At 59.1% G+C, this 23966-nt stretch overlaps 6 protein-coding genes across 6 annotated transcripts; all 6 read left to right on the top strand.

The window, feature by feature from the left end:
* Positions 1-3407: 3407 nt before the first annotated feature.
* LDBPK_271060 (hypothetical protein, conserved) lies at positions 3408-4676 on the top strand (the record flags this gene model as incomplete). The annotated part of the gene is made up of 1 exon (XM_003861913.1): positions 3408-4676. The coding sequence occupies one exon, from the start codon at positions 3408-3410 to the stop codon at positions 4674-4676; it is 1269 nt and encodes a 422-aa protein (XP_003861961.1).
* Positions 4677-7716: 3040 nt separating this feature from the next.
* LDBPK_271050 (hypothetical protein, conserved) lies at positions 7717-8442 on the top strand (the record flags this gene model as incomplete). Its single annotated transcript, XM_003861912.1, has 1 exon — positions 7717-8442. One exon carries the CDS (start codon positions 7717-7719, stop codon positions 8440-8442), a length of 726 nt encoding a protein of 241 aa, XP_003861960.1.
* A 746-nt stretch (positions 8443-9188) lies between these two features.
* On the top strand, positions 9189-12149 carry LDBPK_271040 (hypothetical protein, conserved; the record flags this gene model as incomplete). Its single annotated transcript, XM_003861911.1, has 1 exon — positions 9189-12149. One exon carries the CDS (start codon positions 9189-9191, stop codon positions 12147-12149), a length of 2961 nt encoding a protein of 986 aa, XP_003861959.1.
* Positions 12150-12979: 830 nt separating this feature from the next.
* Positions 12980-14440, top strand: LDBPK_271030 (hypothetical protein, conserved; the record flags this gene model as incomplete). The annotated part of the gene is made up of 1 exon (XM_003861910.1): positions 12980-14440. The coding sequence occupies one exon, from the start codon at positions 12980-12982 to the stop codon at positions 14438-14440; it is 1461 nt and encodes a 486-aa protein (XP_003861958.1).
* Positions 14441-16376: 1936 nt separating this feature from the next.
* LDBPK_271020 (hypothetical protein, conserved) lies at positions 16377-18128 on the top strand (the record flags this gene model as incomplete). The annotated part of the gene is made up of 1 exon (XM_003861909.1): positions 16377-18128. One exon carries the CDS (start codon positions 16377-16379, stop codon positions 18126-18128), a length of 1752 nt encoding a protein of 583 aa, XP_003861957.1.
* A 2962-nt stretch (positions 18129-21090) lies between these two features.
* LDBPK_271010 (intraflagellar transport protein IFT88, putative) lies at positions 21091-23526 on the top strand (the record flags this gene model as incomplete). Its single annotated transcript, XM_003861908.1, has 1 exon — positions 21091-23526. One exon carries the CDS (start codon positions 21091-21093, stop codon positions 23524-23526), a length of 2436 nt encoding a protein of 811 aa, XP_003861956.1.
* Positions 23527-23966: the final 440 nt, after the last annotated feature.

Raw genomic sequence — 23966 nt, 5'->3', positions numbered from 1 at the left:
AAGAAGCCGGCGAAGAAGGCTGCGAAGAAGGCCGCGAAGAAGCCGGCGAAGAAGGTCGCGAAGAAGGTCGCGAAGAAGCCGGCGAAGAAGGCTGCGAAGAAGCCGGCGAAGAAGGCTGCGAAGAAGGCCGCGAAGAAGGCCGCGGCGAAGAAGTAAAGCGCGCCATCATGCTTGCCCGTGGCTGACTGTACGCTCTTCTGAGGCACACGTGCCCGAAGGCGCATCATAGATCCATCTCTTTGTTTTTCTTTTTGAGTTTTTTTTTTTCCGGGCTCTCTCGTTTTATTATTATTATTGCATTTTATGTTTTTTTTTTTTGTCTCTTTTGAATGTCCAGTCATGCTTTGTCCTTACCTTCAGTGTCTACTTCGTCCGCAGTGCGGGTAACGGACTTTTCCGTGGCGAACGCGGGGCGTTCACCGCTCTGTGTGCCGGCACATGCTCGTCGATGTACTGCGGGCATGCGACTTAGACCGTGAGGTCCCGGGGGTGGGGTAGATAAAATGGCGCAGTCGAAAAAATAGCACGCGAACGAGAAAGAGAGCAAAGGAGAAGGGCTTGCAGCAGGCGTACGCGCGTTCGCGCGCGCACCCACCCACCCACGTACAGGTGCTCTCATCAAACGTCAGGGAGGTGGCGAGAATCTGGAATGGCGGGCGAGCACGCATGCTGAGCGCGCACCTTTCCAGTGCCTCCTTTCCCACCTTCGAGCATAGTCTTCCTCGCTTTGGGAACTGGGGCCCTTGCTTGTAGAGGCTGCCTCTCTTCTCTCGCTTTCTTCTTGTACGGCCTTCTTCTGTTTTGCCACACCGCGGAAGGTTACGCGGCGCAGTCTGCGGCAGGAACGCCGGAGGAGAGCACGGAGCTGAGAAGCATGGGGAAAGGGGGAGTGCGCTCTCTTGTCACCATATCAGAGCTGCTGTGTGTAGAGGGGGGTGGGTTTGCAGCAAAACCGATCCATGTTGGTACGAGGGACGTGTGCGCCGCCTTTAAAAGCCATGAATGCATCGGCTTGCTGCCCAGTGAATGTTCTGTCGGGCCATGTTTCTGCTAATAGTCCTGCTTCTCACACCCTCTACCCCTCGACTTTGATCTCTCTACACCATGAACATATCCGAATGCACACATGCGCACCCACACAGCCACACACAAAAAAATGTGCACGGGCGAACATGTACACATGTTTCTCTACCAAGCTTACAACTACCCTCTTCGCACCTGTTGTTACTGCGCTTGCTGCTTCTTGAACTCTATTAGGTGTTTTCCTCATCACACCACTTTTCTCCCTACCGCTCACTTTTCCGCTCGCTCTCCCTCCGCATGGCGCTCAGCACGGGGTCTCTAATTGTGAAGGATGTGGTAGGTTGCGACGCATCTGGGCACCCATGCTGGCGCTTCTTCTAGCCCGTCAAGTGCGCTTCTCATTGCAGCTTGGCATTGTGAATTCGAGCACAAGGACGAGGTGGAGAAGCTTGCCGCATTGGCAATTTCAGGGGAGCCGACGCCAGCTGCATGGATTACAGACCCGGTCACCGGTGCCCAATGACAGGCTAACCTCCCCCCAAACCGCAATACGCGATGCGATACGCGGAGACAATGGGTGCTTGGCAGAAGCCTTTCGACACCAGAAGAACACGGCCGGCGACCTTGCGAGACGACGGGAGACCGTCCGCGCCTAGTCCTGCGCAGGCACCTGCCCGCACTTTGGATTGGTGCAACGGCGGGTGACTGGCAGCGACAGCGTGGGGTGCACGTGGCGTGCTACCTACTGCTGCGCTGGCACTGTAGTGCCCCCTCCCCCGCCTGTGCCTGCTATGAGGGTGTCCGACCCGGTGCTGTGCCCGGTATGCTACGCGGGATTCGCGGACCGCTCGAGGCGGAAAGTGCACCTCGTTTCACGCTATGGTTGTGCAGGCAATCATTTGATTACGCATACATCTCACTAGCGCTGCGCGAACTTCCAGCGTCTGGCATCTATGACTGCCCCGTGTGCCGCTTCAGGACGGCAGGCTATGAGTTTTATGTACGCAGGCACATGCTTATGCACATGCTTATGCACATGCCCCTCCCACTAGACTCACCCACTCCTGTGACGGACGTGCGGTTTCATCAGAGGGCTTAATGCCACTGCTGTCACAGACTCACAGCGACGCCCCACCTCTTGCGGCAGATGCGGGCAAGCCGTCCAGACACACCCCTGTGAAATTGACGGAAACACAAGAAGGCATACAGGATCCCTCTCCCGCTGACAACAACGCCGTCACGAAACAGACGACAGGATCCACTAGTGTGAATACAGTGCGCACGCGCTCGGAAGCATAGCTGACATGCTGTGCCCCATTCCAGACAACGCATCCAGAGGCCAGAGGCGAAAGAGGGATCGAAGCAGAAGGCGCGCAGAGATGTACATCAATCAGCCCCAAGGTGCATGTGTGTGAAATGTGCGGCATCTCCTGCACGCGACTGGGTGGGCCGATGCGGCGCAGATGCGGGAAGCGCGATGAGAGCACCCTCGAGTTGCACCACCGAGTCCTCCAGACTCCCATGTAAAGTGACACCGCACTGTATGACGGCATGCCGCGGCTTGAGACGGCCGAGAGAGAGAAGCATGTCGTGCAAGCGGGGTGTGCAAAGTCTCAGAGGGCCCTTTCCTGAGGCTGGCCAACGTCCTCCTCGAGCTCATCTGGCGTGCGCCTGGGCCACCCCTCTACTGCCCGCACGGCAGACGCCACCGCTTCCGCCCTCGAGCAACACCCTGGACGCGGCTCGCTTTGGATCAAGGCATGCCGCCCACACCCAAGTCCGTCCGCCGCCGATTGTGAAGCACGTACCAGAGGAAGTGACGAGAAAGGACAGAAAGAGCAGGTTATGCGCATGGCCCTGTTCGACGGCAGGCGGTTCGTTCTCGACGACCGCGGCTTCGCCGCAGTCGAACAGAGGTATATGAGGGGTGGCTGTATGCGTATATTTGCTCTCTTGCTTACGGGATGACACGCTGAAAGAAGGAAAAATTGTGGACGCTTCGCGCCGATGTGCACCTACGTGTCGTGCGGCGGTCTGTTGTTGCTGCTTGCTGTGCAGAGGCAACCCTCGCGTGTTGTTCTCTTGTTCCTCTCTCTCCCTCTTCCCTCTTTCGGAGGGTGTGCACCGCTGGATGTTTGGTGACTGGTTGTGGCCATCACTCACCTGCTGTCCCACCCTTTTCTTTTCTCCGATATGTGCTGAGTCCTCTCAGCTGTTTCCTGGCGCGAGCCCCGCATTTGGCTTGCCGCGTTGGCATTGCGTACGTGGTGTAAGAGCCGAGGCCCTCTGGGGCGCAGCGGTGCCCTCGCCCCACCACCGACTGGTGACTTACCACTTCGTCTTTCGAAAGTCTTCTCTTCTTTGGCCCTTAGGGCCATCGACATATGCTGCGTAGAATCGGATCTCGCTACGGGAAGAGATTCTCTTTCTTCTGCCGGAACGTGCGCGCCGTCCCGCAGCCGGAAAAGGCGGAGCGCGGTGGCGAAGACGCGTTCCTATCCTTATCTAATGTGCAGGCGGTGCTGGATGGCGTGAGTTGGTGGAAGGAGAACGCGGACTTGAACGCTGGCCTTTACAGCGCCGCATTGGCGCGGTGCATGTACGAGTACGTCGAGGATGAGCTCCTTGGCGATGCCCCGGCGAGTTCCTTTCGTCTGCTTGAGCGCGGCTACGAAAGTTGCAAGCATAGCGATGTGTTAGGCACGTGTACTGCCCTGGTTGCGACTCTACAAGAGCCGCAAGAGGATATTCAGTCGAAGGACCACTATGAGGTGGTACTGCTGGATGGACCATCACTGCCGATCGTAGGTGTCTCCACCACTGGTGGACCGCTTGCAGCCACATATGCTGCTTCAGCCGCTGCCGCCGCCACCGCAGCGGTCGCAGCTGCGGATGATACAATGAGCAGCGCGGAAACAGCCAAGGAGTCCGCCTCTGACTCCGATGCCGCGGCCACGCGGGTGAAGATGACAACAGACCTGCACCAAGCCTTCGCGCGGTTTCAACGCACGGACGGCGCGGAAAACTACTTGCTGGACGTCGTCTACGTTGGCGACTGCACAATGATGCTGATCCGTAACGGACGAGTATGTTACGTTACTGAGGAGCAGGCACACCAACTGGACTACCCCTACCAACTGGGCACCGGTAGCAACGACACGCCGAAGGATGGCGTTCGTCTTCTCATACCAGTGGAGAAGGGGGATGTCGTCGTAATGGGCACCGATGGTGTTTTCGACAACTTGTACCCGAACCGAATAGCGGAGCTGATATGGCCGCATCTGGAACGTGTCTTCTGTCAGCACGGCTATCTGCAAGCGCTGGGCGGTGCTGCGACGGCAAAGGAACCGGCAAACTCGGTGAGCTACGTGAAGAATCGCAACCTTCGCACGCTTCTGGACGACATCATGGCGGCGCTCGACATGAGTGCGAACGCTGTCATGGTCGACGCTATAGCCGTCTCTCGCGACGTGCGCTGCGACTCCCCGTACGCCTCCAAGTGCATAGAGAATGGCGCCCTCTTCGAGGGCGGCAAGCCAGACGACATGACGCTGCTAATATCCGTGATCGGCGAGAGCGCCGACGACGAGCCCAGCGAGCAGTTCTCCGGCAGTGAGGCGGCATTCCCACTGCCGTACCGCGACTGGCCATGAGCACGGAAAAGGAAAAAAAAACGCTGTGCTTTCTCTCTCCGTCATGGGTGCGACACGACGCGCAGCAGGCAGAGATGAACAGAGACGGAAAGTGTGAGGCGACAGTGAATGCCATGGTACCTACCCAGCCGGGCGGCTGCTCGAACACTATTCGCAAACTCAGCTGGGAATGAGGGCATACATCACCCTCACGTCCGTGTCTCTCTCTCTCTCTGCGTGCACATATGTGTCTTTCGCCAAGAGGTGAACCTGCGTGACATCATAACCTCGTAGACCAGCGCACCTGCCTCCTTCCCCCTTTCCCTTTGTCTCTCGCTCTCTTCATTGTGTCTTGTTCCCTTACCCGTGTGCCGCTTCGCGCACCTGGCTGCTCGGCTCTGAAAGACCGTTCGAGGAAATACCGACGTCTTTTACCTAGTATACATCCATTTCTGTATCTGACGTCTGTATGTATGTGTTCCTGTGCCTGACTCTCTCTCTCGTGCCCTTTTTTGTGCCCTCTTCTGCTGACCCGCGCTCACGCCTTTTTGGTCTCTTTTCTTGTTGCCCCGTCTCTTGCGCTTTCTTGCTCTCCCTGTGACGATGCTGTGTATCCGCCCTCCTTGCTCCATATCACACTCGCGCAATGAAGGATGTGCGTAGGTGCATGTCGTTGAGCCCATAGGTATGCTTGTGTGTTCTTAGTTGATCTAGGAGACAAGAGAGGAGAGGGAGGGAGGGGGGGGGGTCAGGGCGCCGGCGGGCGGTGTGTGTAAAGTGGGGTGTGCGGAGGGTGGTGGGAGAAGCAGAATGACATGCCAGCGGCAGGCTACGTGAGCGATTCGCTATGCCGTCCTTCTGTTGCTGCCTCTGTTTGTACTCTGTACTTCCTCTCCTTCACCTTTCTCCCTTCGCCCGCCGCTGTTCGGTCGTCTTTGAGCGACCGTGACGCAGCGAGCGCGTAGCTCACGAAGGCCTCCCCTGCGCTCGTTTCTGCTCGATTCCAGCCGCCCCTCTGGCTCTCCTCTCTCCTCGCTTTCCGCTTTGTCGTGTTTTTTTTTTTTCGTCTTCAATCGACCGCGTGATGGAGGCGGAAGCACCCCTCAGCGCGTCGTGTCGCAGGGCCCAGCACACACACCACTCTGTGTGTGTGTGTGTGTGTGGCTGTGGGGAAGCGAGCCAGCCCCCCAACCCCTAAACCCCTGCCAAGTGCCCCAGCCACCTCGGGTGGTGGCGGGGCCCAGCACCGACGACGTAGGGGAGGTCAGAGCGATGTATCGCTGCTGATGTCGCTGGTGAGGTTGTGGAGGGCGTGGCGCCGGAGCGGCCAGCGTGGCTCGAACACATCTCCCCCCTCTCCCTCCCCCTCCGGGGCCCTCACTCTGCCCAGCGGTGCAGGGAGCCTGCACCACTCTCAAGGAGGGTGCGGCTGTGTAGCGCTTGGGACGGAGGCCGTACCCAGGTGACTGTGTTGGCGCAGTGCTGTACCGCGTATGCCTACCGCTGCCTCGCGCCAGGCCATGTGGGCCGGTGTGACGGGGCCGGCTGGAGGGGCGTGGAGGGGCGTGGAGTGGCGTGCAGCTCGCGTTGCACGGGCAGAGCAAGGGGCACACGATGAAACAAAACAGAGCAGAGAAATACAACAAGAGATCTCTTTATCGCTGGTATCTTCTCCATCGTTTTTTTTTTCCCGTCCGATGCGTGCTTCTGTCTGTCTGTGCCTTTGTGTGTGCGCCCCCGAGCGGGTCTGAGTCTGTCTTGTGTGAGTGATATCATGCTAAGTGGCTAACCACAAGCAACAAACAACAAAAAACAAGAACAGGGAGAAGGGTGAGAACGATGTAGGTCTCGTCTGTCTCCGCCGTTTTTTTTTTTGTCAACGTGTTCTTCTGCTCTCCTCGCCGTCCCCTACTTTTTTTTTACCGGCCCTCCCTCTGCCCTCTCTCGCAGGTAGGTGTGGGTGGGAGCATCCCTCGTCAACCAGGGAAGCGAAGTGTGTCTCTCAGTGGTTACAGTCGCATCGTGCACGCTCCAGAAGCACCCATACTCATCTCTCTCGATATTGTCATGATACAACTTTTTGCTCTTTTTTTATTCCACTTTACTGTGCCTGGGAAGGAGCTCAGAAGACGAGGAGTTGAGTACAGAAGCACGTGAATGCCACAAAGGGCGCAATGAAACCTCCTCTGAGACTGGGGAGGGAGAGGTAGGTGTGGGCGTGAGTGTGGGGAGCTCTCGACACGAGCTGAGGTATTCTGGCAGGACCGCAGGAAGAGCAGCTCAAGCACGCACACTCACGCAAAGGGAGCGAATGCGGCCAGATTGGCACCAGAGAAGAGCCGCGGCGTTTTTCTTTTTTCTTCTCGATCCACATGAAGAGACTTGGACTCATCTGCGAAGCAGCGACCCTGTTTCGCTTTCGTTCCCTCCCTCTTATTTTTTTTTTTCGTATATTGCAAAGGACCTTACCGGCTTTTCTGCACGCATACGCCTGCATGGCCCATTTTTTCGTGTGTGCGTGTGCGCCTTTGTTTTGTTTTGTCCATTTATACTGTCATCGGCGGGATGGGCGACGCTGCGGCGACAACCTCTTCAGGGCACTCACACTACGGCTCAAGTACAGCTGATGGCGGAGGGGCAGCTGGGGAGTGAGGAAAAGAAAATAAGAGGAGGGGGGCAGTGCAGACTCGTTCTTCTCCGCACAAGCGTTTGACGAGGCAGCTACGAGCTTACAGTGGGTTGGTGAAGAGTGCGTGTGCTTGTGCTCTTTTTGTTCCCCACAGTCCTCACCCCGCTGGCGCCTTTCGATGGGCCGTCGATGAAGCAATACCCCCACTCGCACCGGATGTCTTTCAAGCCGTTGCTGTGCTTGCATCTCCCACCTCCAGCCCTTTTATGTGCCACTCTCCGCAAATAACCACGCACCTGTCCTTGGTAGGCCTTCTGTGCCTGCTCCCCACATGTGAACCCAACTGCGCACACCGTCACGCGCATCCACAGTGGCGCGCGCACGCCTAGTTTTTGTACCTTGCCTTTCGCAAATACTGGAAAGGGAGCAGGCATGAGCGGGGCTGGTCGCAAGCATCGTGCGAAGCACCTCACCCAGCAGTACCTCGACGCATCTGGGTGGGCAGGCCCCAAAGAGGGCGAGAGGTTGGCGATCTGCATGGAGTCGCCGCACGGGCAGCACGTCCGCGTCCTTCTCCTAGCGCCCCCGAACAGCGCACCCGCGAGCTTATCTACCGAGACCCCGACTCCGGGCGGTAGCAGCTCGAGTGATGCTCCGCATGGCGCGGAGGAGTCGGAGGCGGTTGTATCCGCGGCGCCTCTCTTAGAGGTCGAGCAAGTCGTGCATCTGCCCAGGAAGTTTCACAAGGTCATCTGGCTCAGCATTAAGGACGTGGTAGTGATCGCAGACGGCACTGTTAGCTCTAAACCGTCTCCTGAGCAAGTGGAGAACTTTCTCAAGGATCCGAGGAACAAGGGGTGGCGCGAGCGCGTGGCGACGGCGCAGCACCGCGCTGAGGACCAGCGCGCTGTCCTGCAGCGCATGCCGCATTACGCCGCCACAGCGCAGACGACGACATCGGTGCTTACCGGGCCTCAGGTCCGTTCAGGCGTGCGCGCGACGGCCAACGGCGCGTCGGAGCAGGACGGCGAGGGAAGCGAGAGCGAGGCAGATGATGTGTGCAATCCGAACTGGCGCAACATCAAGCACCAGCAGCAGTTCTTCTACGGCCTCGGCGACGATAGTGACGAAGAAGTTGAAGAGGAAGAGGACGCATAAACGAACAGCTCTCCAGTCGCGTCCACACCGCACCCACGCGAAGACGACAGCGTGAAGCTGAGACACATGTGCAGGTATGCCTTTTTATGTGCTTGTGAGCCTGCGATTGTGCTGAGATGGTGACGGAGGGCCGTGCCTGGTGTTCCCCTCCCTCGCTGCACATGCCGTCTGTGAGTGGTTATGCGTCGTGAGCAAAGGTGGTGACCCACACCAAACGGAGCGAAAAGCTTGTAGGCGAGCTTCCCTGCTGAGCTCCACGTAAAAGACTAACAGGAAAACCAAGAAGTTTAACGAAACGACAACACAATGCACAATGCCGACGCATATGGCTCGTATGCGCTGGCGCGGCGCTTGTGGGAGGGGGACGGCAGAGGAGTACAAGCACTCGCGCTCGTGGCAACGAGAGATCAAGGTCCTCACAGCAGTTGCCGTTTCTGTGGCGTCGCACGGGTGATGTGTCACACTCGCGCGCCTGTCCCTCTTGCTCTATTACCGCCCTCCCCCCACTTAGCAGGGCTCGCGTGGCACACGCACAGGTCTGCGGTCAACGCTGTCGCGTGCCAGCGCTGCCGTTGATTGCCCCGACTCTACGCCTCTCTCCTTCACCCCGCCCCTGCTTTTGCTTTGTTTCTCGGGACCGACTGCGCAACTCCCTCCGAAGATTTCCTAGCGCCCCAACACACACGCACAGGCACAGACGCAAGCCACGCGACTACATCTTCATCGGGTGGCGCCCGCTCTCGTGTATGAGCAGTCCAGCAGGCACGGTGGCACAGCCCGGGGCTGCCGCTGCTGCTGATGTTTCTGGGGGACCGTTGCGCTCCATGCAGGCCACGACCGGCGCTAAAAGCGCCGCGGCCGCCACCACATCTCTTGCTCCCCTCTCCACAAGAGGACTTCCCGCCGACCACCACTCGCCGGCCTCCATGGTGGCAGTGATTCAGGAGCAGTGGCTGCAGCTGTGCGAGTACTTCCAGCGGGTGCAGTGCGCCAACACACACGACGAGCGGACTAGCCTGATGAGGGAGCTAGGCAGCGTGGAGAAGGCTCTCTCAGTCATACTGGATGCGTTGCTGACGGATCGTGCAATGCTGGCGACTAACCATCCTGCTCTGCATCAGCACAGCTACGTCTTTGGGGGCCCCTTCCGCTCCGAAAGCGCGCCGCCGTCGCCACCGGAGTCCTCTGTAGACATGGGAGCCCGCGGCACGGCGGAGACAATGACCACTGCCACACACATTGGCACCTCGCCGTCCGCCTCGCTGTCGTCGTCGTGCCTGCTGGACGGTCTGGATGGCGCGTGCTTGGCACTGCCGCCGTGCTACCGTTTCCTCTTCGCCGATTCTCACAGCGTGCCGATACCGCCGCCCCCGACAGACGAGAGAGGGGAAGCGTCCAAGACGAAAGATCCCGCTGCCTTCGGCAACGAGCCCCCGCCAATCGGCAACATATTTCTTCTCATGCTCTGCCAGTACGCCAAGCAGGACGAGCCGCCCGGCGTCCGCTCTGTCATTCTGGACTTCCTGGTACGTCTACTCCAGGAGGCTGATTTGCCGACGGATCGCTCCGCCTACCCGGCTGGTGAGCGGGCCATGTCACTGCTGCAGCTGCGCCCGTCCGCGCTCATTGTGCCGCTGCTAGACATGGTGCGCAAGGTGAGCAAGGCCCTCGACCCTGCCAACGCCGCCGCCCACCGCCCCACGACGACCTCGACGTCGGGTTCGCCGTCTACGGCAGCGGTGACGGAGACATATCGGTGGGCGATCGTCGACCAGCGCGACGGCACTCTCCTGCAAGACGCTGGCCGCACGCAATTTGTCATTTTTCTCAGTACGTTGGCGGAGAAGATGGAGCGGGTGCCGGCGCTGGCCAACTTCTTTGTCGTCGAGGATGGCTCACAAGAGCGCAACTTGCTCGTGCTGCTGGACGCGCTGCTGCTCTATCTGACGCACGACTGCAGCACCCAGGAGTGGACGCACCGGCGCGACACGTGCCGCTTTGCCTTGAGCGCTGTCGTGTCCCTGGCCAAGTGCTCAGATCCGTGGATCCAGGACGTCGTTGCCAAGGAGGAGCGCGTGGCGTCGCGCACCCTCAACGCTGCCCGCACCACCCTCTTGACGCTATGCAAGATTCCCGAAAACGACGACGGCGCGACGCAGCTGCTATACCTTCGTGATGTGATGCGCTTCTGGGCAACATTGTTGACGATGGCGCCGTCCGTCGCGGACACGCTGCGTCTGTTACCCCTCATCGAGAAGGAGTTTGTCTGCCAGACTCTGCTGCCGCTCCTTCAGTCGCCGGACAGCCACGTGTACTCGGCCGCGTGTGTGGTGGTGTCCAACATACTTGCAGACCTACAAGGGTCCGCGCCGCTGCTGAAGGTCTGCTTCGCCAAGGCGCTGCTCTCCACGACGATACGGAAAGCGAGCGGGCGCATTGTGCCTAAAAAACAGTTTTATGAGGTTCTGGTGCAGAATCCGGTCACCGCGGCTTCCGCGACGCGCACGGGCGACCTTGCGGTGACGCGCGGACAGCAGGAGGAGAAGGCCGCCGCGTCTTTGCCCGAGCACCCAATTACATCATTCTTCACCTACTACATCCTCCCACATCTGTCCAGCAACCCCTGCCTATCGGAGGAGGACAAGGAGAGCAGCACCTTGCTAGGCTTCACGACGACACGGTGGTCGGCGACGAAAGCGACGCTGCTACTTGTGCAGACCCTCGCTGAGCATGTCCCGCACGTGTTTCTGCGCGAGGTGTTCTTGATGGATGTCAACTCGTTGTCGGACGTGCAGCGCAAGCAGATGGCGTGTGCGCTTCACACCGCCGACTCCGGCGGCTGCAAGAGCGCCGAGTCGTGGGGCAGCGCCATCACACCGCCGCACCTGAACATTCACGACTGCTTTCTGAGTAGTCTGCTCTCGGCAGCTGCGACAAACCCCAAGATAGGACTGCAGCCCGATTGCGTCGGAGAGGCTGTGCTGTCGCGACTGCTGCGGGTGGAGGCCAACATGCCCGTGGCGGCGCTGCGAGCTCGGCAGCGCATGATGAGCGCCATGAAACCGCCGTGCAGCTCCTCTTCCACGGCGGCCACGGCGGCAACCGAGCCGGTGAACTGTTGGTTTCATGCCGGTGTGCAGACCTCGCCTTTCACTACGGCTCTGTGCGAAATGGTGCAGCACCTGGACTCGTCTCCATACACGGTCAGCTCCCTTGTGGCCGACCTCGTCGTGTCCATCGCCGTCATGCCAGACCTACGCGTGCTATACACGCTCTTGGACTCGAAGCGCGGCCCGCTGATGACGGCCCTCTGCGGGTTGCGCAGCGTCCTGCAGTGCCACTTGGAAAGAAAGGTCACGGAGACCAGCCCGATAAAGAAAATTACGGGTGGCAGTGAGCCTTCAGCGAGCACCAGCACCGCCCGCCGCCCACTTGCCGTCTCCATTCCGTTTTTGTACGACATGCTGCTGCAGCACTGGGACCTTCTCGTCGACGACGACACGGAGAGAACCAAGAGTCCAGTCACACCAAACCACTCCTCAAGCGGCTCTGAGGTGTCTGCCGAGGCGCTTCGTGAGGCCATTAGGGAACACGGCAACGTGCTGTACGCCTGCCTCTACTCCGAGTACCTACATGCTTATTTGGACGCCGTCATTGGCTACACGGCCCTGTCGCAGAACTTGATGTACCTCAAGGTGTCCGGCTGAGTCGGTGGCGATGCAGCCATAACGTAGGTGCCAGAGAAGAGTGGAGCCCGTTGCCCTTCTTTTCATTGTCTGCGTTGCCCGAGTCGCGTACGCCTTTCTCTACGTGTGTGCTTCTCCCCCTATCCCACCTCCGCACACATACACATATACATAAACATGGACTCGTGTGAGCTGTGCCGCCTCCCTGCTTCCCTTTTTCTGTTTGACCTTTCCCATCAGCACGCCTCTTTCCAGGTTGCGCGTCCCAGCGCTGGCCACCACTATCGATGGTTCATCATCTTTCTCGTCATCTCGCCCCCCTTTTTCTGTACATAGTTATGCCTGGCAGCGAACAGCAGCTCTGTTCTTCGATCCCCCGTCCGCTAAAAGCCACCCCACGACTCGCTCCTCCCTGTGTGCGGCACCTTCTACGCCAGCCTTGTGTTACAGTACGTACTCGCGACATCACTGCGTGCAGGTCGACAGGACGAGGAAGGGACTGCTCGTGAGACTCTCCCCCGAAGGGGAAATGCAGAGGGCATGCCATTTCTCGTGTCGCCGTCTTGCACAGCTCGCCTTTTCCTTTTTCGCTTCTCCCTCTTTTGACGGTCTCGCTATTCCTGCTTGTGTTTCACCGAGATGAACGTAAACCGTTCATTGACCATCTTCCCTTTCTCTCCCCCACTCAACCACACAGGACTTCTCGATACGCTATTGCTGCATGAGCGTGTGCGTGTGCCACCGCAGCTCTATCACATTGGACGCAGCTCACACAAACTGCGTCTTATGCGCACTGTCTCCATCCGCACCGCGACTGTTCTCCTAGTCTTTCCTGAGCCGCACATACGGTGATGCTGGAACTGGATGGGACGACACTGACCTACGAGGGGTTTCGCGATGCATGCCTCAGGCCGAACCGCCCCGCCGTTATTCGAAATGCGTGCCGCGACGCGAGCGGTGGCATCTGCTTTGACCTCGCAGCTCTCAAGCGCCGCCTCTGCCCACGAGAGCTATGCCGCTGTCTCGGCTCACAGACTTTGGCTCCGGTCTATCCCGTACCCTCCACGGCACAAGTGACATCATGTGACAGCACGCCAGCGGCGAGGGATGAGAGGCGCCACGAGCCGCCGACGACGGTGAGGGATGAGGTGGTGGAGGCAGACGAGGAGGGTTGCTGCAAAACGGTACCTCTTGAAGCGGTGCTGCACTCGTGGGCCGCATCGACGAGCGCGGCCGCCTGCTCTCCGTCGCCGCCGCACGTGTACTACCTGAAGGACTGGCACTTGCAAGCCGCACTGGAGAGCACCGCGGCCACTGAAACGGTGACAACGTCGTCAGCTGCATCATCGCGATTGTGCGAGTATGCCAAGTCTCGGGCGAGTGGCACGCACGGCGACGGGCTCTACCGCGTCCCAAGGTTCCTCGGTGCGGACTGGATGGACTCCTTTTGTTGTCGCCACGTGGTGCCCAGCAATGGGGTGCTGAGCAAGACTGCGCCAGCCCACGACACAGACGCCAGCACACAGATAGGGTTTGGTAATGGCGAGAGTGATTATCGATTCTGCTACATTGGCCCCGTGGGGAGCTGGACGCCGCTGCACTACGACGTGTTTGGCACTTACTCCTGGTCCTTCAACGTGTGCGGTGATAAGAACTGGTATTTTCCGACAGTGGCGGGCAACGCGTACTTGCACGACCACCTTTTCCCGCTGTTCCCGACGCCGCCGGACATACGTGTGCTGACTGGCTTTGAACTCGAGGCGGTGGTGCAGCATCCTGGCGACCTCGTCTTTGTGCCTGCCTTCTTTTACCACCAAGTGCACAACATCACCGGCGAGGTGTTTCCCTTGTTCGCCGGTGAGGGGGCGGCTGTGGAGGACGACCGTGACCAAGACGCCGCCGAGCCAGTTGCGCCAGCTGAGGCGAATGAGCACCTGTCGGCGGCGCTGACAGTCTCGTTGAATCACAACTGGTGCAACACTTTCAACGTGGAGCGCATGGTGAAGGCTTTTTTGGCCGATGCACGGCAGCTTGCGTCCCACCTCTCCATTGAAGACTTGGCCCTCATCTGCGACACACGCGACTCGGCGGTGTGGCGGCGGTTTGCAGACCGGCTGCTTCACAACGGGACGAACTGGTCGTTCGCGAGCATGACCTGCTTCCTGGACCACTGCCTGGCACAGCTCGATTCAGGTGTAGATGCTGCCGTTGGGGCAGAGGACGAGCGCGGCGCGGCTGCGGATGAGTTGCACCGACTGCGTGGCCAAGTTGCTGAAGAGTACGCGCACCTGCTCGAGGAAAAGAGGCCCTAACGCCGCAGACTGGGAAGGGGGTGGAGGCGGAGAGAAATGAGTGGGTGGTGTACTCGGGCTGCTTCTCCAAGAAGCGCCAAAGGCCGTGGACCCGCCTTCATCGCTATCTTTTCCTGACGATCCTTCTTCGTACGGCATCTTGCGTGCCCGAGACTGAGCCCGTCACGGACACTTCCCTGCCTCGCTGCGTGCAGGTATGCCCGCCGTCTGCTCTCCCTCTTACTAATTCTCTTTCTCATCACAACAAAAAGAAGCCACAAACGCAGAAGCGAATGCACAGATCCAGCATCCGACGTGGCCACGACATTACTTGTTGGGTTCACTGCCGGTAGCGCTCGTTCCTCGGCGGTGAGAAGAAGCCGGGGTAACGAGAGGCATGGCGGCTCCTCCACTTTGCCGTGTAGGTAATGGTAGTGGCCGGTGATGATGGGATCGCCGCTGCTGTAGAAGCTAACCATCGGCGCTCTTCTTCAATCTCTCTCGCTCCACGACATGACGTACACAAACACCAAAGAAAGAAACTCCAAAAGACGAAGTCAATGCCTTTGGTTTGCCTCACATGACGCGGCCGTATGCGTGCATGTATGTGCTGCATGACACTCGACCTGACTCGCTTGGGTTCCTTTCTCTCTTCATTCTCTCTTCCTTCCTCTATCTTAACGCTTATTCCTTGTCGTTCTGCCGTCGTGCCCCACGACTTGGCATCCATACGCACAAACAAACACACACGCGTACCCACATGCCTGTGTGTGCGTGTGTGTGTGGGGGGGGGGGTATCATCGGTTCCGCCGTCCCAGCAGAAGTTGAACCAACGGCATTGCCCACTCTCCAAACACACACACGCACTGCACCGCCACACGCATACAACTATATCGTAACACGAAGGACTTTCTCCGTGTTCTCTCTTTGTTACGAACAGTTGATTGCCATTTTTTTTTTGTTTTATTCCCTTGACGTTGCTTGTCTTCTGCCTCTGGTGCGCTGCTGCTGATCTTCTCTGTGGTTGTGTGTACCGGCGCAGCTCTTTCTTTCTCTCGTTCAGACTAAAGGGCCCCCGTCATCGATCGCCATACGCACTAAGACGCTGAGCTACTCCATACCCTGCTCCGCTCACCCCTTCTGTCCCAAATATACCCCTCTCCCACCTCACTCTCGAGCGCCCCACTGCCCATTTTCAGCCTCGCTGCCCGGAAATCTCTCGATTGCTTACTTGGTAGGCGACACCTTTGTGCGCGCGCCGTGTGTACCCGTTCGGTGCACTTTCCCCTTCTATTCCTCTTTGAGGCGCTTATATATTTATATACATCATTTGCCGTTCATCTCCGAGCACTCCGTCGGCTCATATTTTTCACGCGTGTCTCGCACTGCTTCAGACCACGCGGTGAGCCTGCGACTGGGCCCAAGAAGGAGTCGAGTAGACTTTAATTCAGGTTGTACGGCAGAGTGTGGACGCCGCCTGACAAGTAAAGGTTTCCTTCGCCGGACAGTTTCTGTACGCCTCCGCCTCCTTTTCCGTTTGCGTTTTCTTTTTTTTGTGTGGACTTTTTTGCCCTTTTTGCTTCGATTTGTTTGTGAGAGTCTTGCCTCCCCTCTCCCTCGACGCCCTTTCCCTTTCGCACACCTCAGGTGACTCTCCACTCGCGTGCCCCATCTCTCGCTCCCCTCACCTTGGGCGTGTGCGGTGCTCACTCCTCCTTCATCTCTTACCTTTTTTCCCTTTACGGTGCGATCCTCGATCTTGTGCTCCTTGCCCGTCCGCCTACCCCTCGCTACCTCCGGAGACCTTCGCCCTCTGTGTGCGTGTGAAAGAGAAGCCTCTCTGAATCTGCAGCTTCTCGTGTCCAGTTGACACGGCCGTGGCGGTTGTGCTCTCCGACTGCACAGATCTTCGGTTTCTTTATCTCCCCCCATACACGTACGAAAATTGCTCACAAGCATGTCCATTCGTGCGGTGTGTTGGCTTCAATCGAAGCTCGGCCTCGACATTGGCGGTCGTAGCTCCGGCGACGATGGAAGTGGCACCCTTGGCAGCGGTGAGCTGGCCGGCTTCTCCACGACGCAGAACCGCAGCTACAGCACAGACCCTGTCGCGACCGTGAACGGCGACCCTGAGCCTAGCCGGAGCGGTCGTGGGATTGGCGGCGGCGCCGGCACGTTTTCCGGCCTGGCCAGCGGATGGGAGTCAAAGCTGGGCCTGGTGTGGAGGCAGGCAAGCGACAAGGCGACGCAGTACTGGAACACCAACATGCGCCGTCGAGGGAGCAAAGACCCATTCGGCTTTGGGCCAGCGGGGGCGCAAGGCGACTTCGGCGGCAACACCGCGGCGGGTGACAGCCCCGAGCTAGACGAAAACGGCCTTCCAGTGACTCGAAACTGGTACTACTACGACGCGCAGCTTGGCCGCTGGACTGTGTCGCGAGATGCCCCGGAGAGTGTGCAGCAGGAGTACTACGAAAAACTCGAGGAGGCGGAGCGGGAGCGGCTGGGGCAGAAAAAGGTGGGGCCGCCGCCGCCGACCGCCATTGCTGGAGGGCCGCCACCACTTCTCGGGGCAGCCGGGGGTGGTCACGGCAGCCAAAGCCCACACTACGCGATCCCGGACTACTTCGGTAACGCGGGAGCAACCTCAGCGGCACCGCCGCAGCAGGCGCAGCCCTACGGCGTCTACGGCGGCACCCCCCCGCAACATGCCCAATCAACCTCTCCCGGGTTGTCTCCTCCGTCGGCAGCGATAAGCACGCAACCTGGCACCTACTACCCGCCTACCCCGCTGATCTCCAGCACAACTGCTTCGGCGACCATCCAGGCTACAACGTACAGGCAGCCACTATCGGCCCACTCGCAGGTGGCACCTCCGCCGCCGCCTGCGCAGGCATACTTGCCAGCGATGCCTTCCATATCAATGTCGACCTACCCCGTCGCCGGAGGTGCGTATCCCGCCGCCTCCGCTTCACCGACGTCTAACACGCACGCATTGTCATTGCAACCGCTGCCGCACATGGCCGTGTCGGAGCCGCCAAAGACAGCGATGACGGTCTCCTCTCCACCACCGCCTATCCTGGCCTCACCGACGCCGTCACACCTACTCTCGCAGCCGCACGTCTACTCGTCTCCGGCGCACAACGGCATGCCCGTATCTCCGCCAGCTCCTGCAGTGTCGCAGCAATACGCGTCACCGCTTCTTCAGTCGCAGTCGACGGAGCACAACCGCTCTGCCTCGGGCAACAGCGGCGCAGGTGTGTCTTCTCTGTCCTTTGCGCACGCGAGCGCACCTGCACCTGCGCCATGCGCAAGCGCTGCTCCAGACGCATACCCGTACGGCGGTGGCAGCGTCAGCAATAACGTTCAGGATTCAACTACAGCCGTTGCGAGCGTCGGCATTCCAACCCCTTCACAGACGTCCTTTGTCCTGAAAGCGGCTGCACATGGGCTACAGCCTCCGCCACCGACAAGCGACCCTTACGCCTATCCCGCACCCGTAACTACAGCAGCGACCGCCCAGGCGTTTGCGCCTGCTCCCGCCGCACCCGTGCAGCCTCAACCGCTCAAGGCGGAGGCGAACGGCTACGATGAGCACCCCTCTGCTCCCTCGATGGGCACCTTCCAGACCACGAGCGCTGCGGCAGTGCGACCGAGTGCGATCGGACTGCCGCCGCCGCCATCCTTCAAGCCATTTTCTCCGTCTTAATGCACGCGCACCATGACTGCGCGAGCAACACATCGTGAGAGTGCGTGAGGCGTCACAGGCTGAGAGAAGGCGGAGCAACAGACACACAGACAAAGAAAACGGAGACGAGCTCGTGCGCACGACGAAGACGCGCTCAAAAACGAAAACGCTCGAAATGTGCCGCTCACACCTTTCCTGTTTGGATATCCCTGCCCATGTGTAGGGCGCGTCTCGGACGTGTGGTTGTGTGTGCTGCTGTTTGTGTGCTTCCGTCTCTTGAGGCCTCTCCTCCTCGCCTTCCATCCTAAGCACGGGCACAGCTACGTGTATAGATCGGCACACAGAGACACGTGCCTGTGCAGCCCCCTTGTCCCTCCTCGTCTTTTCTCTCTCTCTGCGACCGCCTTTCCCCCCTCCGTGTTTTGGTGTGTGTGTATGCGGCGTTCGCGTCTTTTTATGTTTTTTTTTTTGTACCGCATCAAAATCGTTTTGGCTCTCCTCCTTCTTGCCATTTTGCCGGCCACCTCTCACCCCTGCCATCAGCGCCTGGCAACTCACCCTGTGTGGGGCAGGCCAAGCAGCCTGCAGCCTGCCCTCGAGTGCGGTTGCGGACTCTCGGTGCGGGCGGACAGGTCTGGGCTGGCGCTGCGCCGAAGAGGCGTTATGGCCGTGACCACGTTTGCACCAGCTCAGTGCGAGCTGTGCCGATGACTGAACAAACATACACACCCACTTCCTGTTTTTCTGCTTTAGCTGCGTTGCGGTAGTGCTGAGCATTGGTCTGGGCCTAGCCTGCGCTGTACGCAGTGGAGTTGCCGTGGGCTGGACGACGCCGAGCGGCATTGCTTGGTGTGGCTTCTTGACATGGCTGTGGTGCAACGGAGGCAGATGAGGGGCGGCCGTATGTGCATCTTCGCTGACTCGGTTTGATGCTGCGCTGAAACGAACAAGGAAAAGAAGCTCTGCGTGCCGTGTGGTGCAGGTGTCTTCCTACGCTCTCGCGCAATTTTTTTTTGTGCTTATGTATGCTTCACTCCCTTTGCTGCGCTGGAGTTTTTCTCTCCTTTCTCAATGCCCATGGCGATCGCGGGTTTCGGCCCTCCCGCCTTCGTGTATATTTCAGATGTTCACGGTGACGTGCGACCGTCACCCTCTCTCTCTGTGTATTCATGGTGATCTCTCTTTGCTGCTCTTGTCGGTTCGAGGATCTGTTCCATCAGAGGTGTTGAACTGCTCCTCATCCCGTTTTTCCTTTTTTCTGTTGGCACCCTCCCCTCACCACCCTGCAAGGTCATTTAGAAGGGGGTACGTCTGAGTCTCTGCTGCGCGGCATCTCTTTCACTCTGCAGCCCTCCCCCCTCTTGCTCAGCTGTGTCTTTTGTCTTTCCTTCATCTCTCGGTGTCTTCCCTGCCCTTGCGCGCCGGCTACCGCTACAGGCGTCTGCTCACCTTCGCACGACTAGCCCTGCCGACCTCGCCATCTTCCTCGCCCCCTGCTCCGGGAAAGCCCTCTCTCGCGGTTGGCGGGTGGAGGGGGAGGAAGGGAAGGCGGAAGAGGGTTTGGTTGCAGTGCATTGAGGAGAGCAAGCGCGTCGCTTCTCGTGTGCTTGCATGAAAGCCGCTTGTTGTGGCGAAAGCCGCGGTTGTTTCACACCCAAGATGATAGCGAGGCCGTGAGGAGGGGAGGCGCCACATCTGTGCATGTGGAGGGCTATGGTAAGTATGTGGGGCGTGCCTCGTCGAAGTGAGGCTCCGGTGTTTGTGCGCCTCTGCGCTGGGTGTGGGTACCGGTAGTATGTGTGGCATCGCATGCTTTGTTTCCCGTGTGGACTTGCTTTTTCAGTCTTTCTCAGGGACTCTGCCACTCGACAGGGGCCATTTTTCTTCCGTTGTTTCTGTTCAGCTGATGCCGAGCAAGCGATTGCGGGCATGGCAGGCGAGCGAGATGGAAGACACACGTTCGTGTCCGTGGCGGCGCGGATTTTGCCGATGTCGCCTGCGAGTACGTGTGGGCAGTGAGACATTCAGTTTTCTTTTATAAATATCGGATTGATGAATGCAAGGCACTGCTGAGCAGGCAACGTCTGTTTAAGCAAGAACAAACAGAAAAGTGTGGAGGCTCGACTCGAGCAACACCGCAAAGCCTCTTTCGGTAATCTACTTGAGCCACCCCTCTACAGCCGCTCTCTTTTTTTTTTTCGTTGCTAGCAACCGATCTTGGCGCTGCCCAGGTAGGCACCCCGTGCCTCTTCCGATGATTCCGACGCCCAGTTCCTTTCTCGTCATGTTTCAAGAGGGACTTGGGCTTTCTTCTTCTTGATGTGCACCATTTCATCGTGAAGGCTCCAAGCGTATGCTCTTTTCCTACCCCTCTCCCTCTCTCTGCCATCTCTGCTCTGGCTCTTTCCTCGCTTCCTCTGACCACTCCTTCTCCGGCGGGGGGGGGGGGTGCGCTGCCAACGACGCTGCATTCGCTTTTTTGTTTTGGCCGATAACCAAGAGACCTTCTAGAAAGGACGTCTTATAGAGTTGTCTCTCTGCCACAACCCCCATCTTTACCCCGATCCCACTGTTAGCTGGCCCCTTGTGTTCATATCACATCTCCGCTCTGGCGTCTCTTGGCAACGCAGCGCTTTCCATTGTCCTGCTCCCAGATCGCGGAAGCACCCGGGGTGTCTCCTGTTCCCTTGTGCCTTGAGTTGCTCTCTACTTTTTTTTTTCAAAGCCATCTTAGTGGCACCTCTCTATCTTCATTGCCGTAGAAGGATCACAGCGATCGCCTCTACCCGTCTTGCGTGGGGCCTCTCCCCCTTTTTTTTTCCCTCCCGCCCCTTTGGAACACTGCGCAGCTTCGGTTTTCGGAGCAGCCACCACCGCGCGTGTTGGTGTGGAGCCACCGCTGCGCGGCTGCTGTTGTTGCTGGAGTTTCCCCCCTCTCTGGCGCCCTTCTGCCCCTGTAACAGAAGCGAGGGCTTTGAGCATCATGAACGGCAACGACGAGGATATCTACGCGGCGTTCCAGACGCCGGATATTGGGTCGAACCCATGGACGACGAGCACGAACCCCTTCGAGGCCCCTGCGCAAGAGGCTATGGGCGGCAACCCCCTCATGCAGGCCCCTCCTTCGCAATGGGGGCGCGCGGGCATGGGCTCTGCCTGGGGTGTGCCGGGCAGCCGCATGAATACAAGGGGCTGTGGTATCCCCGGCGCCGCGCGTCCCATGACGTCTAACCGCGCTGTCGGCTTCAACAGCGCAAGCAACGGCGCCGCTGCCGTCCTCTTTGACCCCACCGGCCAGGCGCGCATGGCGAACATGGCGATGGGCCCGGCCCCGCCGCTGAAGAAGCGGAGCGAGAACAGTCAGGAGGAGGAGCTGGCTGAGATGGAGAAGCAGGTGAACAAGCTGATTGAGGAGAGCGCCATGCTGGCTCTGCAGAAGGACTACGGCGCGGCACTCGAGAAGGCCAAGGACGCCGGAAAGCTGGAGCGGTTACTCTGTAAAAAGCGCGAGCAGTACGGGCTCGCCGAGCAGATCAACGTCGACCTTACCTACGCAGTGCACTTCAACTTGGCGGTTCAGTACCAAAACCACCAGCTGTACACTGAGGCCCTCAACACGTACAACCTCATCATTCGCAACGTGCAGTTTCCACAAGCCGGCCGCCTGCGGGTGAACATGGGCAACATTTATCTTGCGCAGCAGAACTACCTCCTAGCCATCAAGATGTACCGCAAGGTGCTCGACGAGACACCGACCGCCGGAAAGGAGCTCCGCTATCACCTCTGCCGCAATATCGCCAACGCGTTTGTGAAGCTGGGCCAGTACAGGGACGCCGCGAACAGCTACGAGACCGTGGTGGAGGGCAACGGCGATGCCAACGCCACGTTTAACCTCATTTTGTGCTACTACGCGCTGGGCGAGACGGAGAAGATGAAACGGACCTTCACGCGCCTCATGAATTGCCGCCTCGCGGGCCTCGACGGCGAGGAGGACTTTGAGGAGGAGGAGAAGCGGAAAGACGTCTTGGTAGACGACAGCCTGAGCCGCATGCGCAAGGAGCGCCGCGCCAGATACCTCAAGTACATCATCACGGCAGCCCGCTTGATTGCTCCAGTGCTGCACAAGGACTGGTGCGTCGGCTACGACTACATCATCTCTCAGCTGCGCACCTACGAGATGCGCGACCCGACCTCGCACGTGGCGAGCGAGCTGGAGATGTGCAAAAACCTGAACTACCTCAAGCACAAGCGCTATCAGGAGGCGATCAACGGCCTGAAGGAGTTTGAGAAGAAGGACAGGAGCCTGCGAGCACGGGCAGCCACGAACCTGGCGTACCTCTACTTCCTTGAGGGCGACTACGAGAACGGGGAGCAGTACAGCGACCTCAGTCTCGTCGCGAATCAGTACAACGCCAAGGCACTGGTAAACAAAGGCAACTTCTCCTTTGTCAAGAAGGACTACGACAAGGCGAAGGAGCTGTACAATAAAGCGCTGGCGGTGGAGGCCGACAACGTGGAGGCCATCTATAACCTTGGCTTGGCCGCCAAGAAGCTAGGGCTGTACGAGGAGGCGGTGCGCATGTTCAAGCGCGTGCAGGCGCTCGTGGACAGTAGCGAGGTGCTGTATCAGATTGCCGACCTCAGCGACCTTGTCGGCGACCCGGCAGCGCTGGAGTGGTTTAACCGCCTCATTGGCCGCGTTCCGACGGACCCGAACGCGCTGGCCCGCATCGGCTCCCTCTACGCCCGCGACGGCGACGATGTGCAGGCGTTTCACTACTATCTGGAGGCCTACCGTTACTACCAGGTAAACATGGACGTCATCTCCTGGCTCGGCGCGTACTTCGTGAAGAACGAAGTCTACGATAAGGCGGTGCAGTTCTTCGAGCGCGCTTCGCACATCCAACCGCAGGAGGTGAAGTGGCAGCTGATGGTGGCCTCGTGCCACCGCCGCCGCGGCGACTACGTGCAGGCGAAGCGGCTCTACGAGCAGGTGCACCGCAAGTATCCCGATAACATCGAGTGTCTCAATTACTTGGTGCAGCTCTGCAAGGACGCTGGCCTCAACGAGGAGGCCAACGAGTGGTTCAAGGCAACGAAAAAGGTGGAGCGGCAGCAGATCCACAGCAGCAGCAGCAGCGTCGGCGGCGAGAGCGGCGACGACGACGTAGAATCCTCCGTTGAGGGCGGGAACAACATCAACGGCCACCATCGCAGACGCACAAGCGGCACGGCCGCACCCGACGCGGCAGTGGCAGGCCGCCGCGCAGGTGGTGGTGCTGCGGCCGACAAAGACTTTTCCGTCGGCCTCTCCGACGACGACATCGTTGACGGCAAAGCAAATCAGAATGGCGCCAAGAGGCCGAAGAAGGCGAAGAACAGCGACTCAGACGATGAAATCGACTTGCCCGGCATTTAGCTATAGATCGGAGCGGGGCGGGCAAGCTCCGCGCCATGAGGTGCCTCTATTCTGCTTCTCCGCCTCACTGCCTGATTGTTATTGGCGTTCGGCGCCCATGCTCCGTTCGTCTGCCGAGCTCGCTTCCCCCCTTCCCCGCTTCTACCTGTCCTCTCGTGTATGCAACTGCCTCTGTCTTGCTCCTCGCCTTTCCCACTGTAGGAGTTGTGCTCGACGCAGCTGACTACTACTCCTTACCCCGCGCACTGACCAACAGAAGGTGGAGGGGCGAGAGGGAGAGACAGGGGCATGACGTTGCCGCCTGATGTAAAACTGAACCGACAGTTTCGCTTATTTATTCCTTTGGCTTCATGTGGGCTCGCCCTCAGCAGGTGGGTGCCTCAAGGAAGCGCCAGCCTCTCCCGCTCTGGTACGCTGTGTGGTTCGTTTTTTTTTTTCTG

Source organism: Leishmania donovani, chromosome 27 (genome assembly GCF_000227135.1).
Source record: "Leishmania donovani BPK282A1 complete genome, chromosome 27".
Classification (NCBI taxonomy): Eukaryota; Euglenozoa; class Kinetoplastea; order Trypanosomatida; family Trypanosomatidae; genus Leishmania; species Leishmania donovani.
Note: the sequence above shows the minus strand (reverse complement) of the source record. Positions and strands in the feature narration are given on the sequence as shown.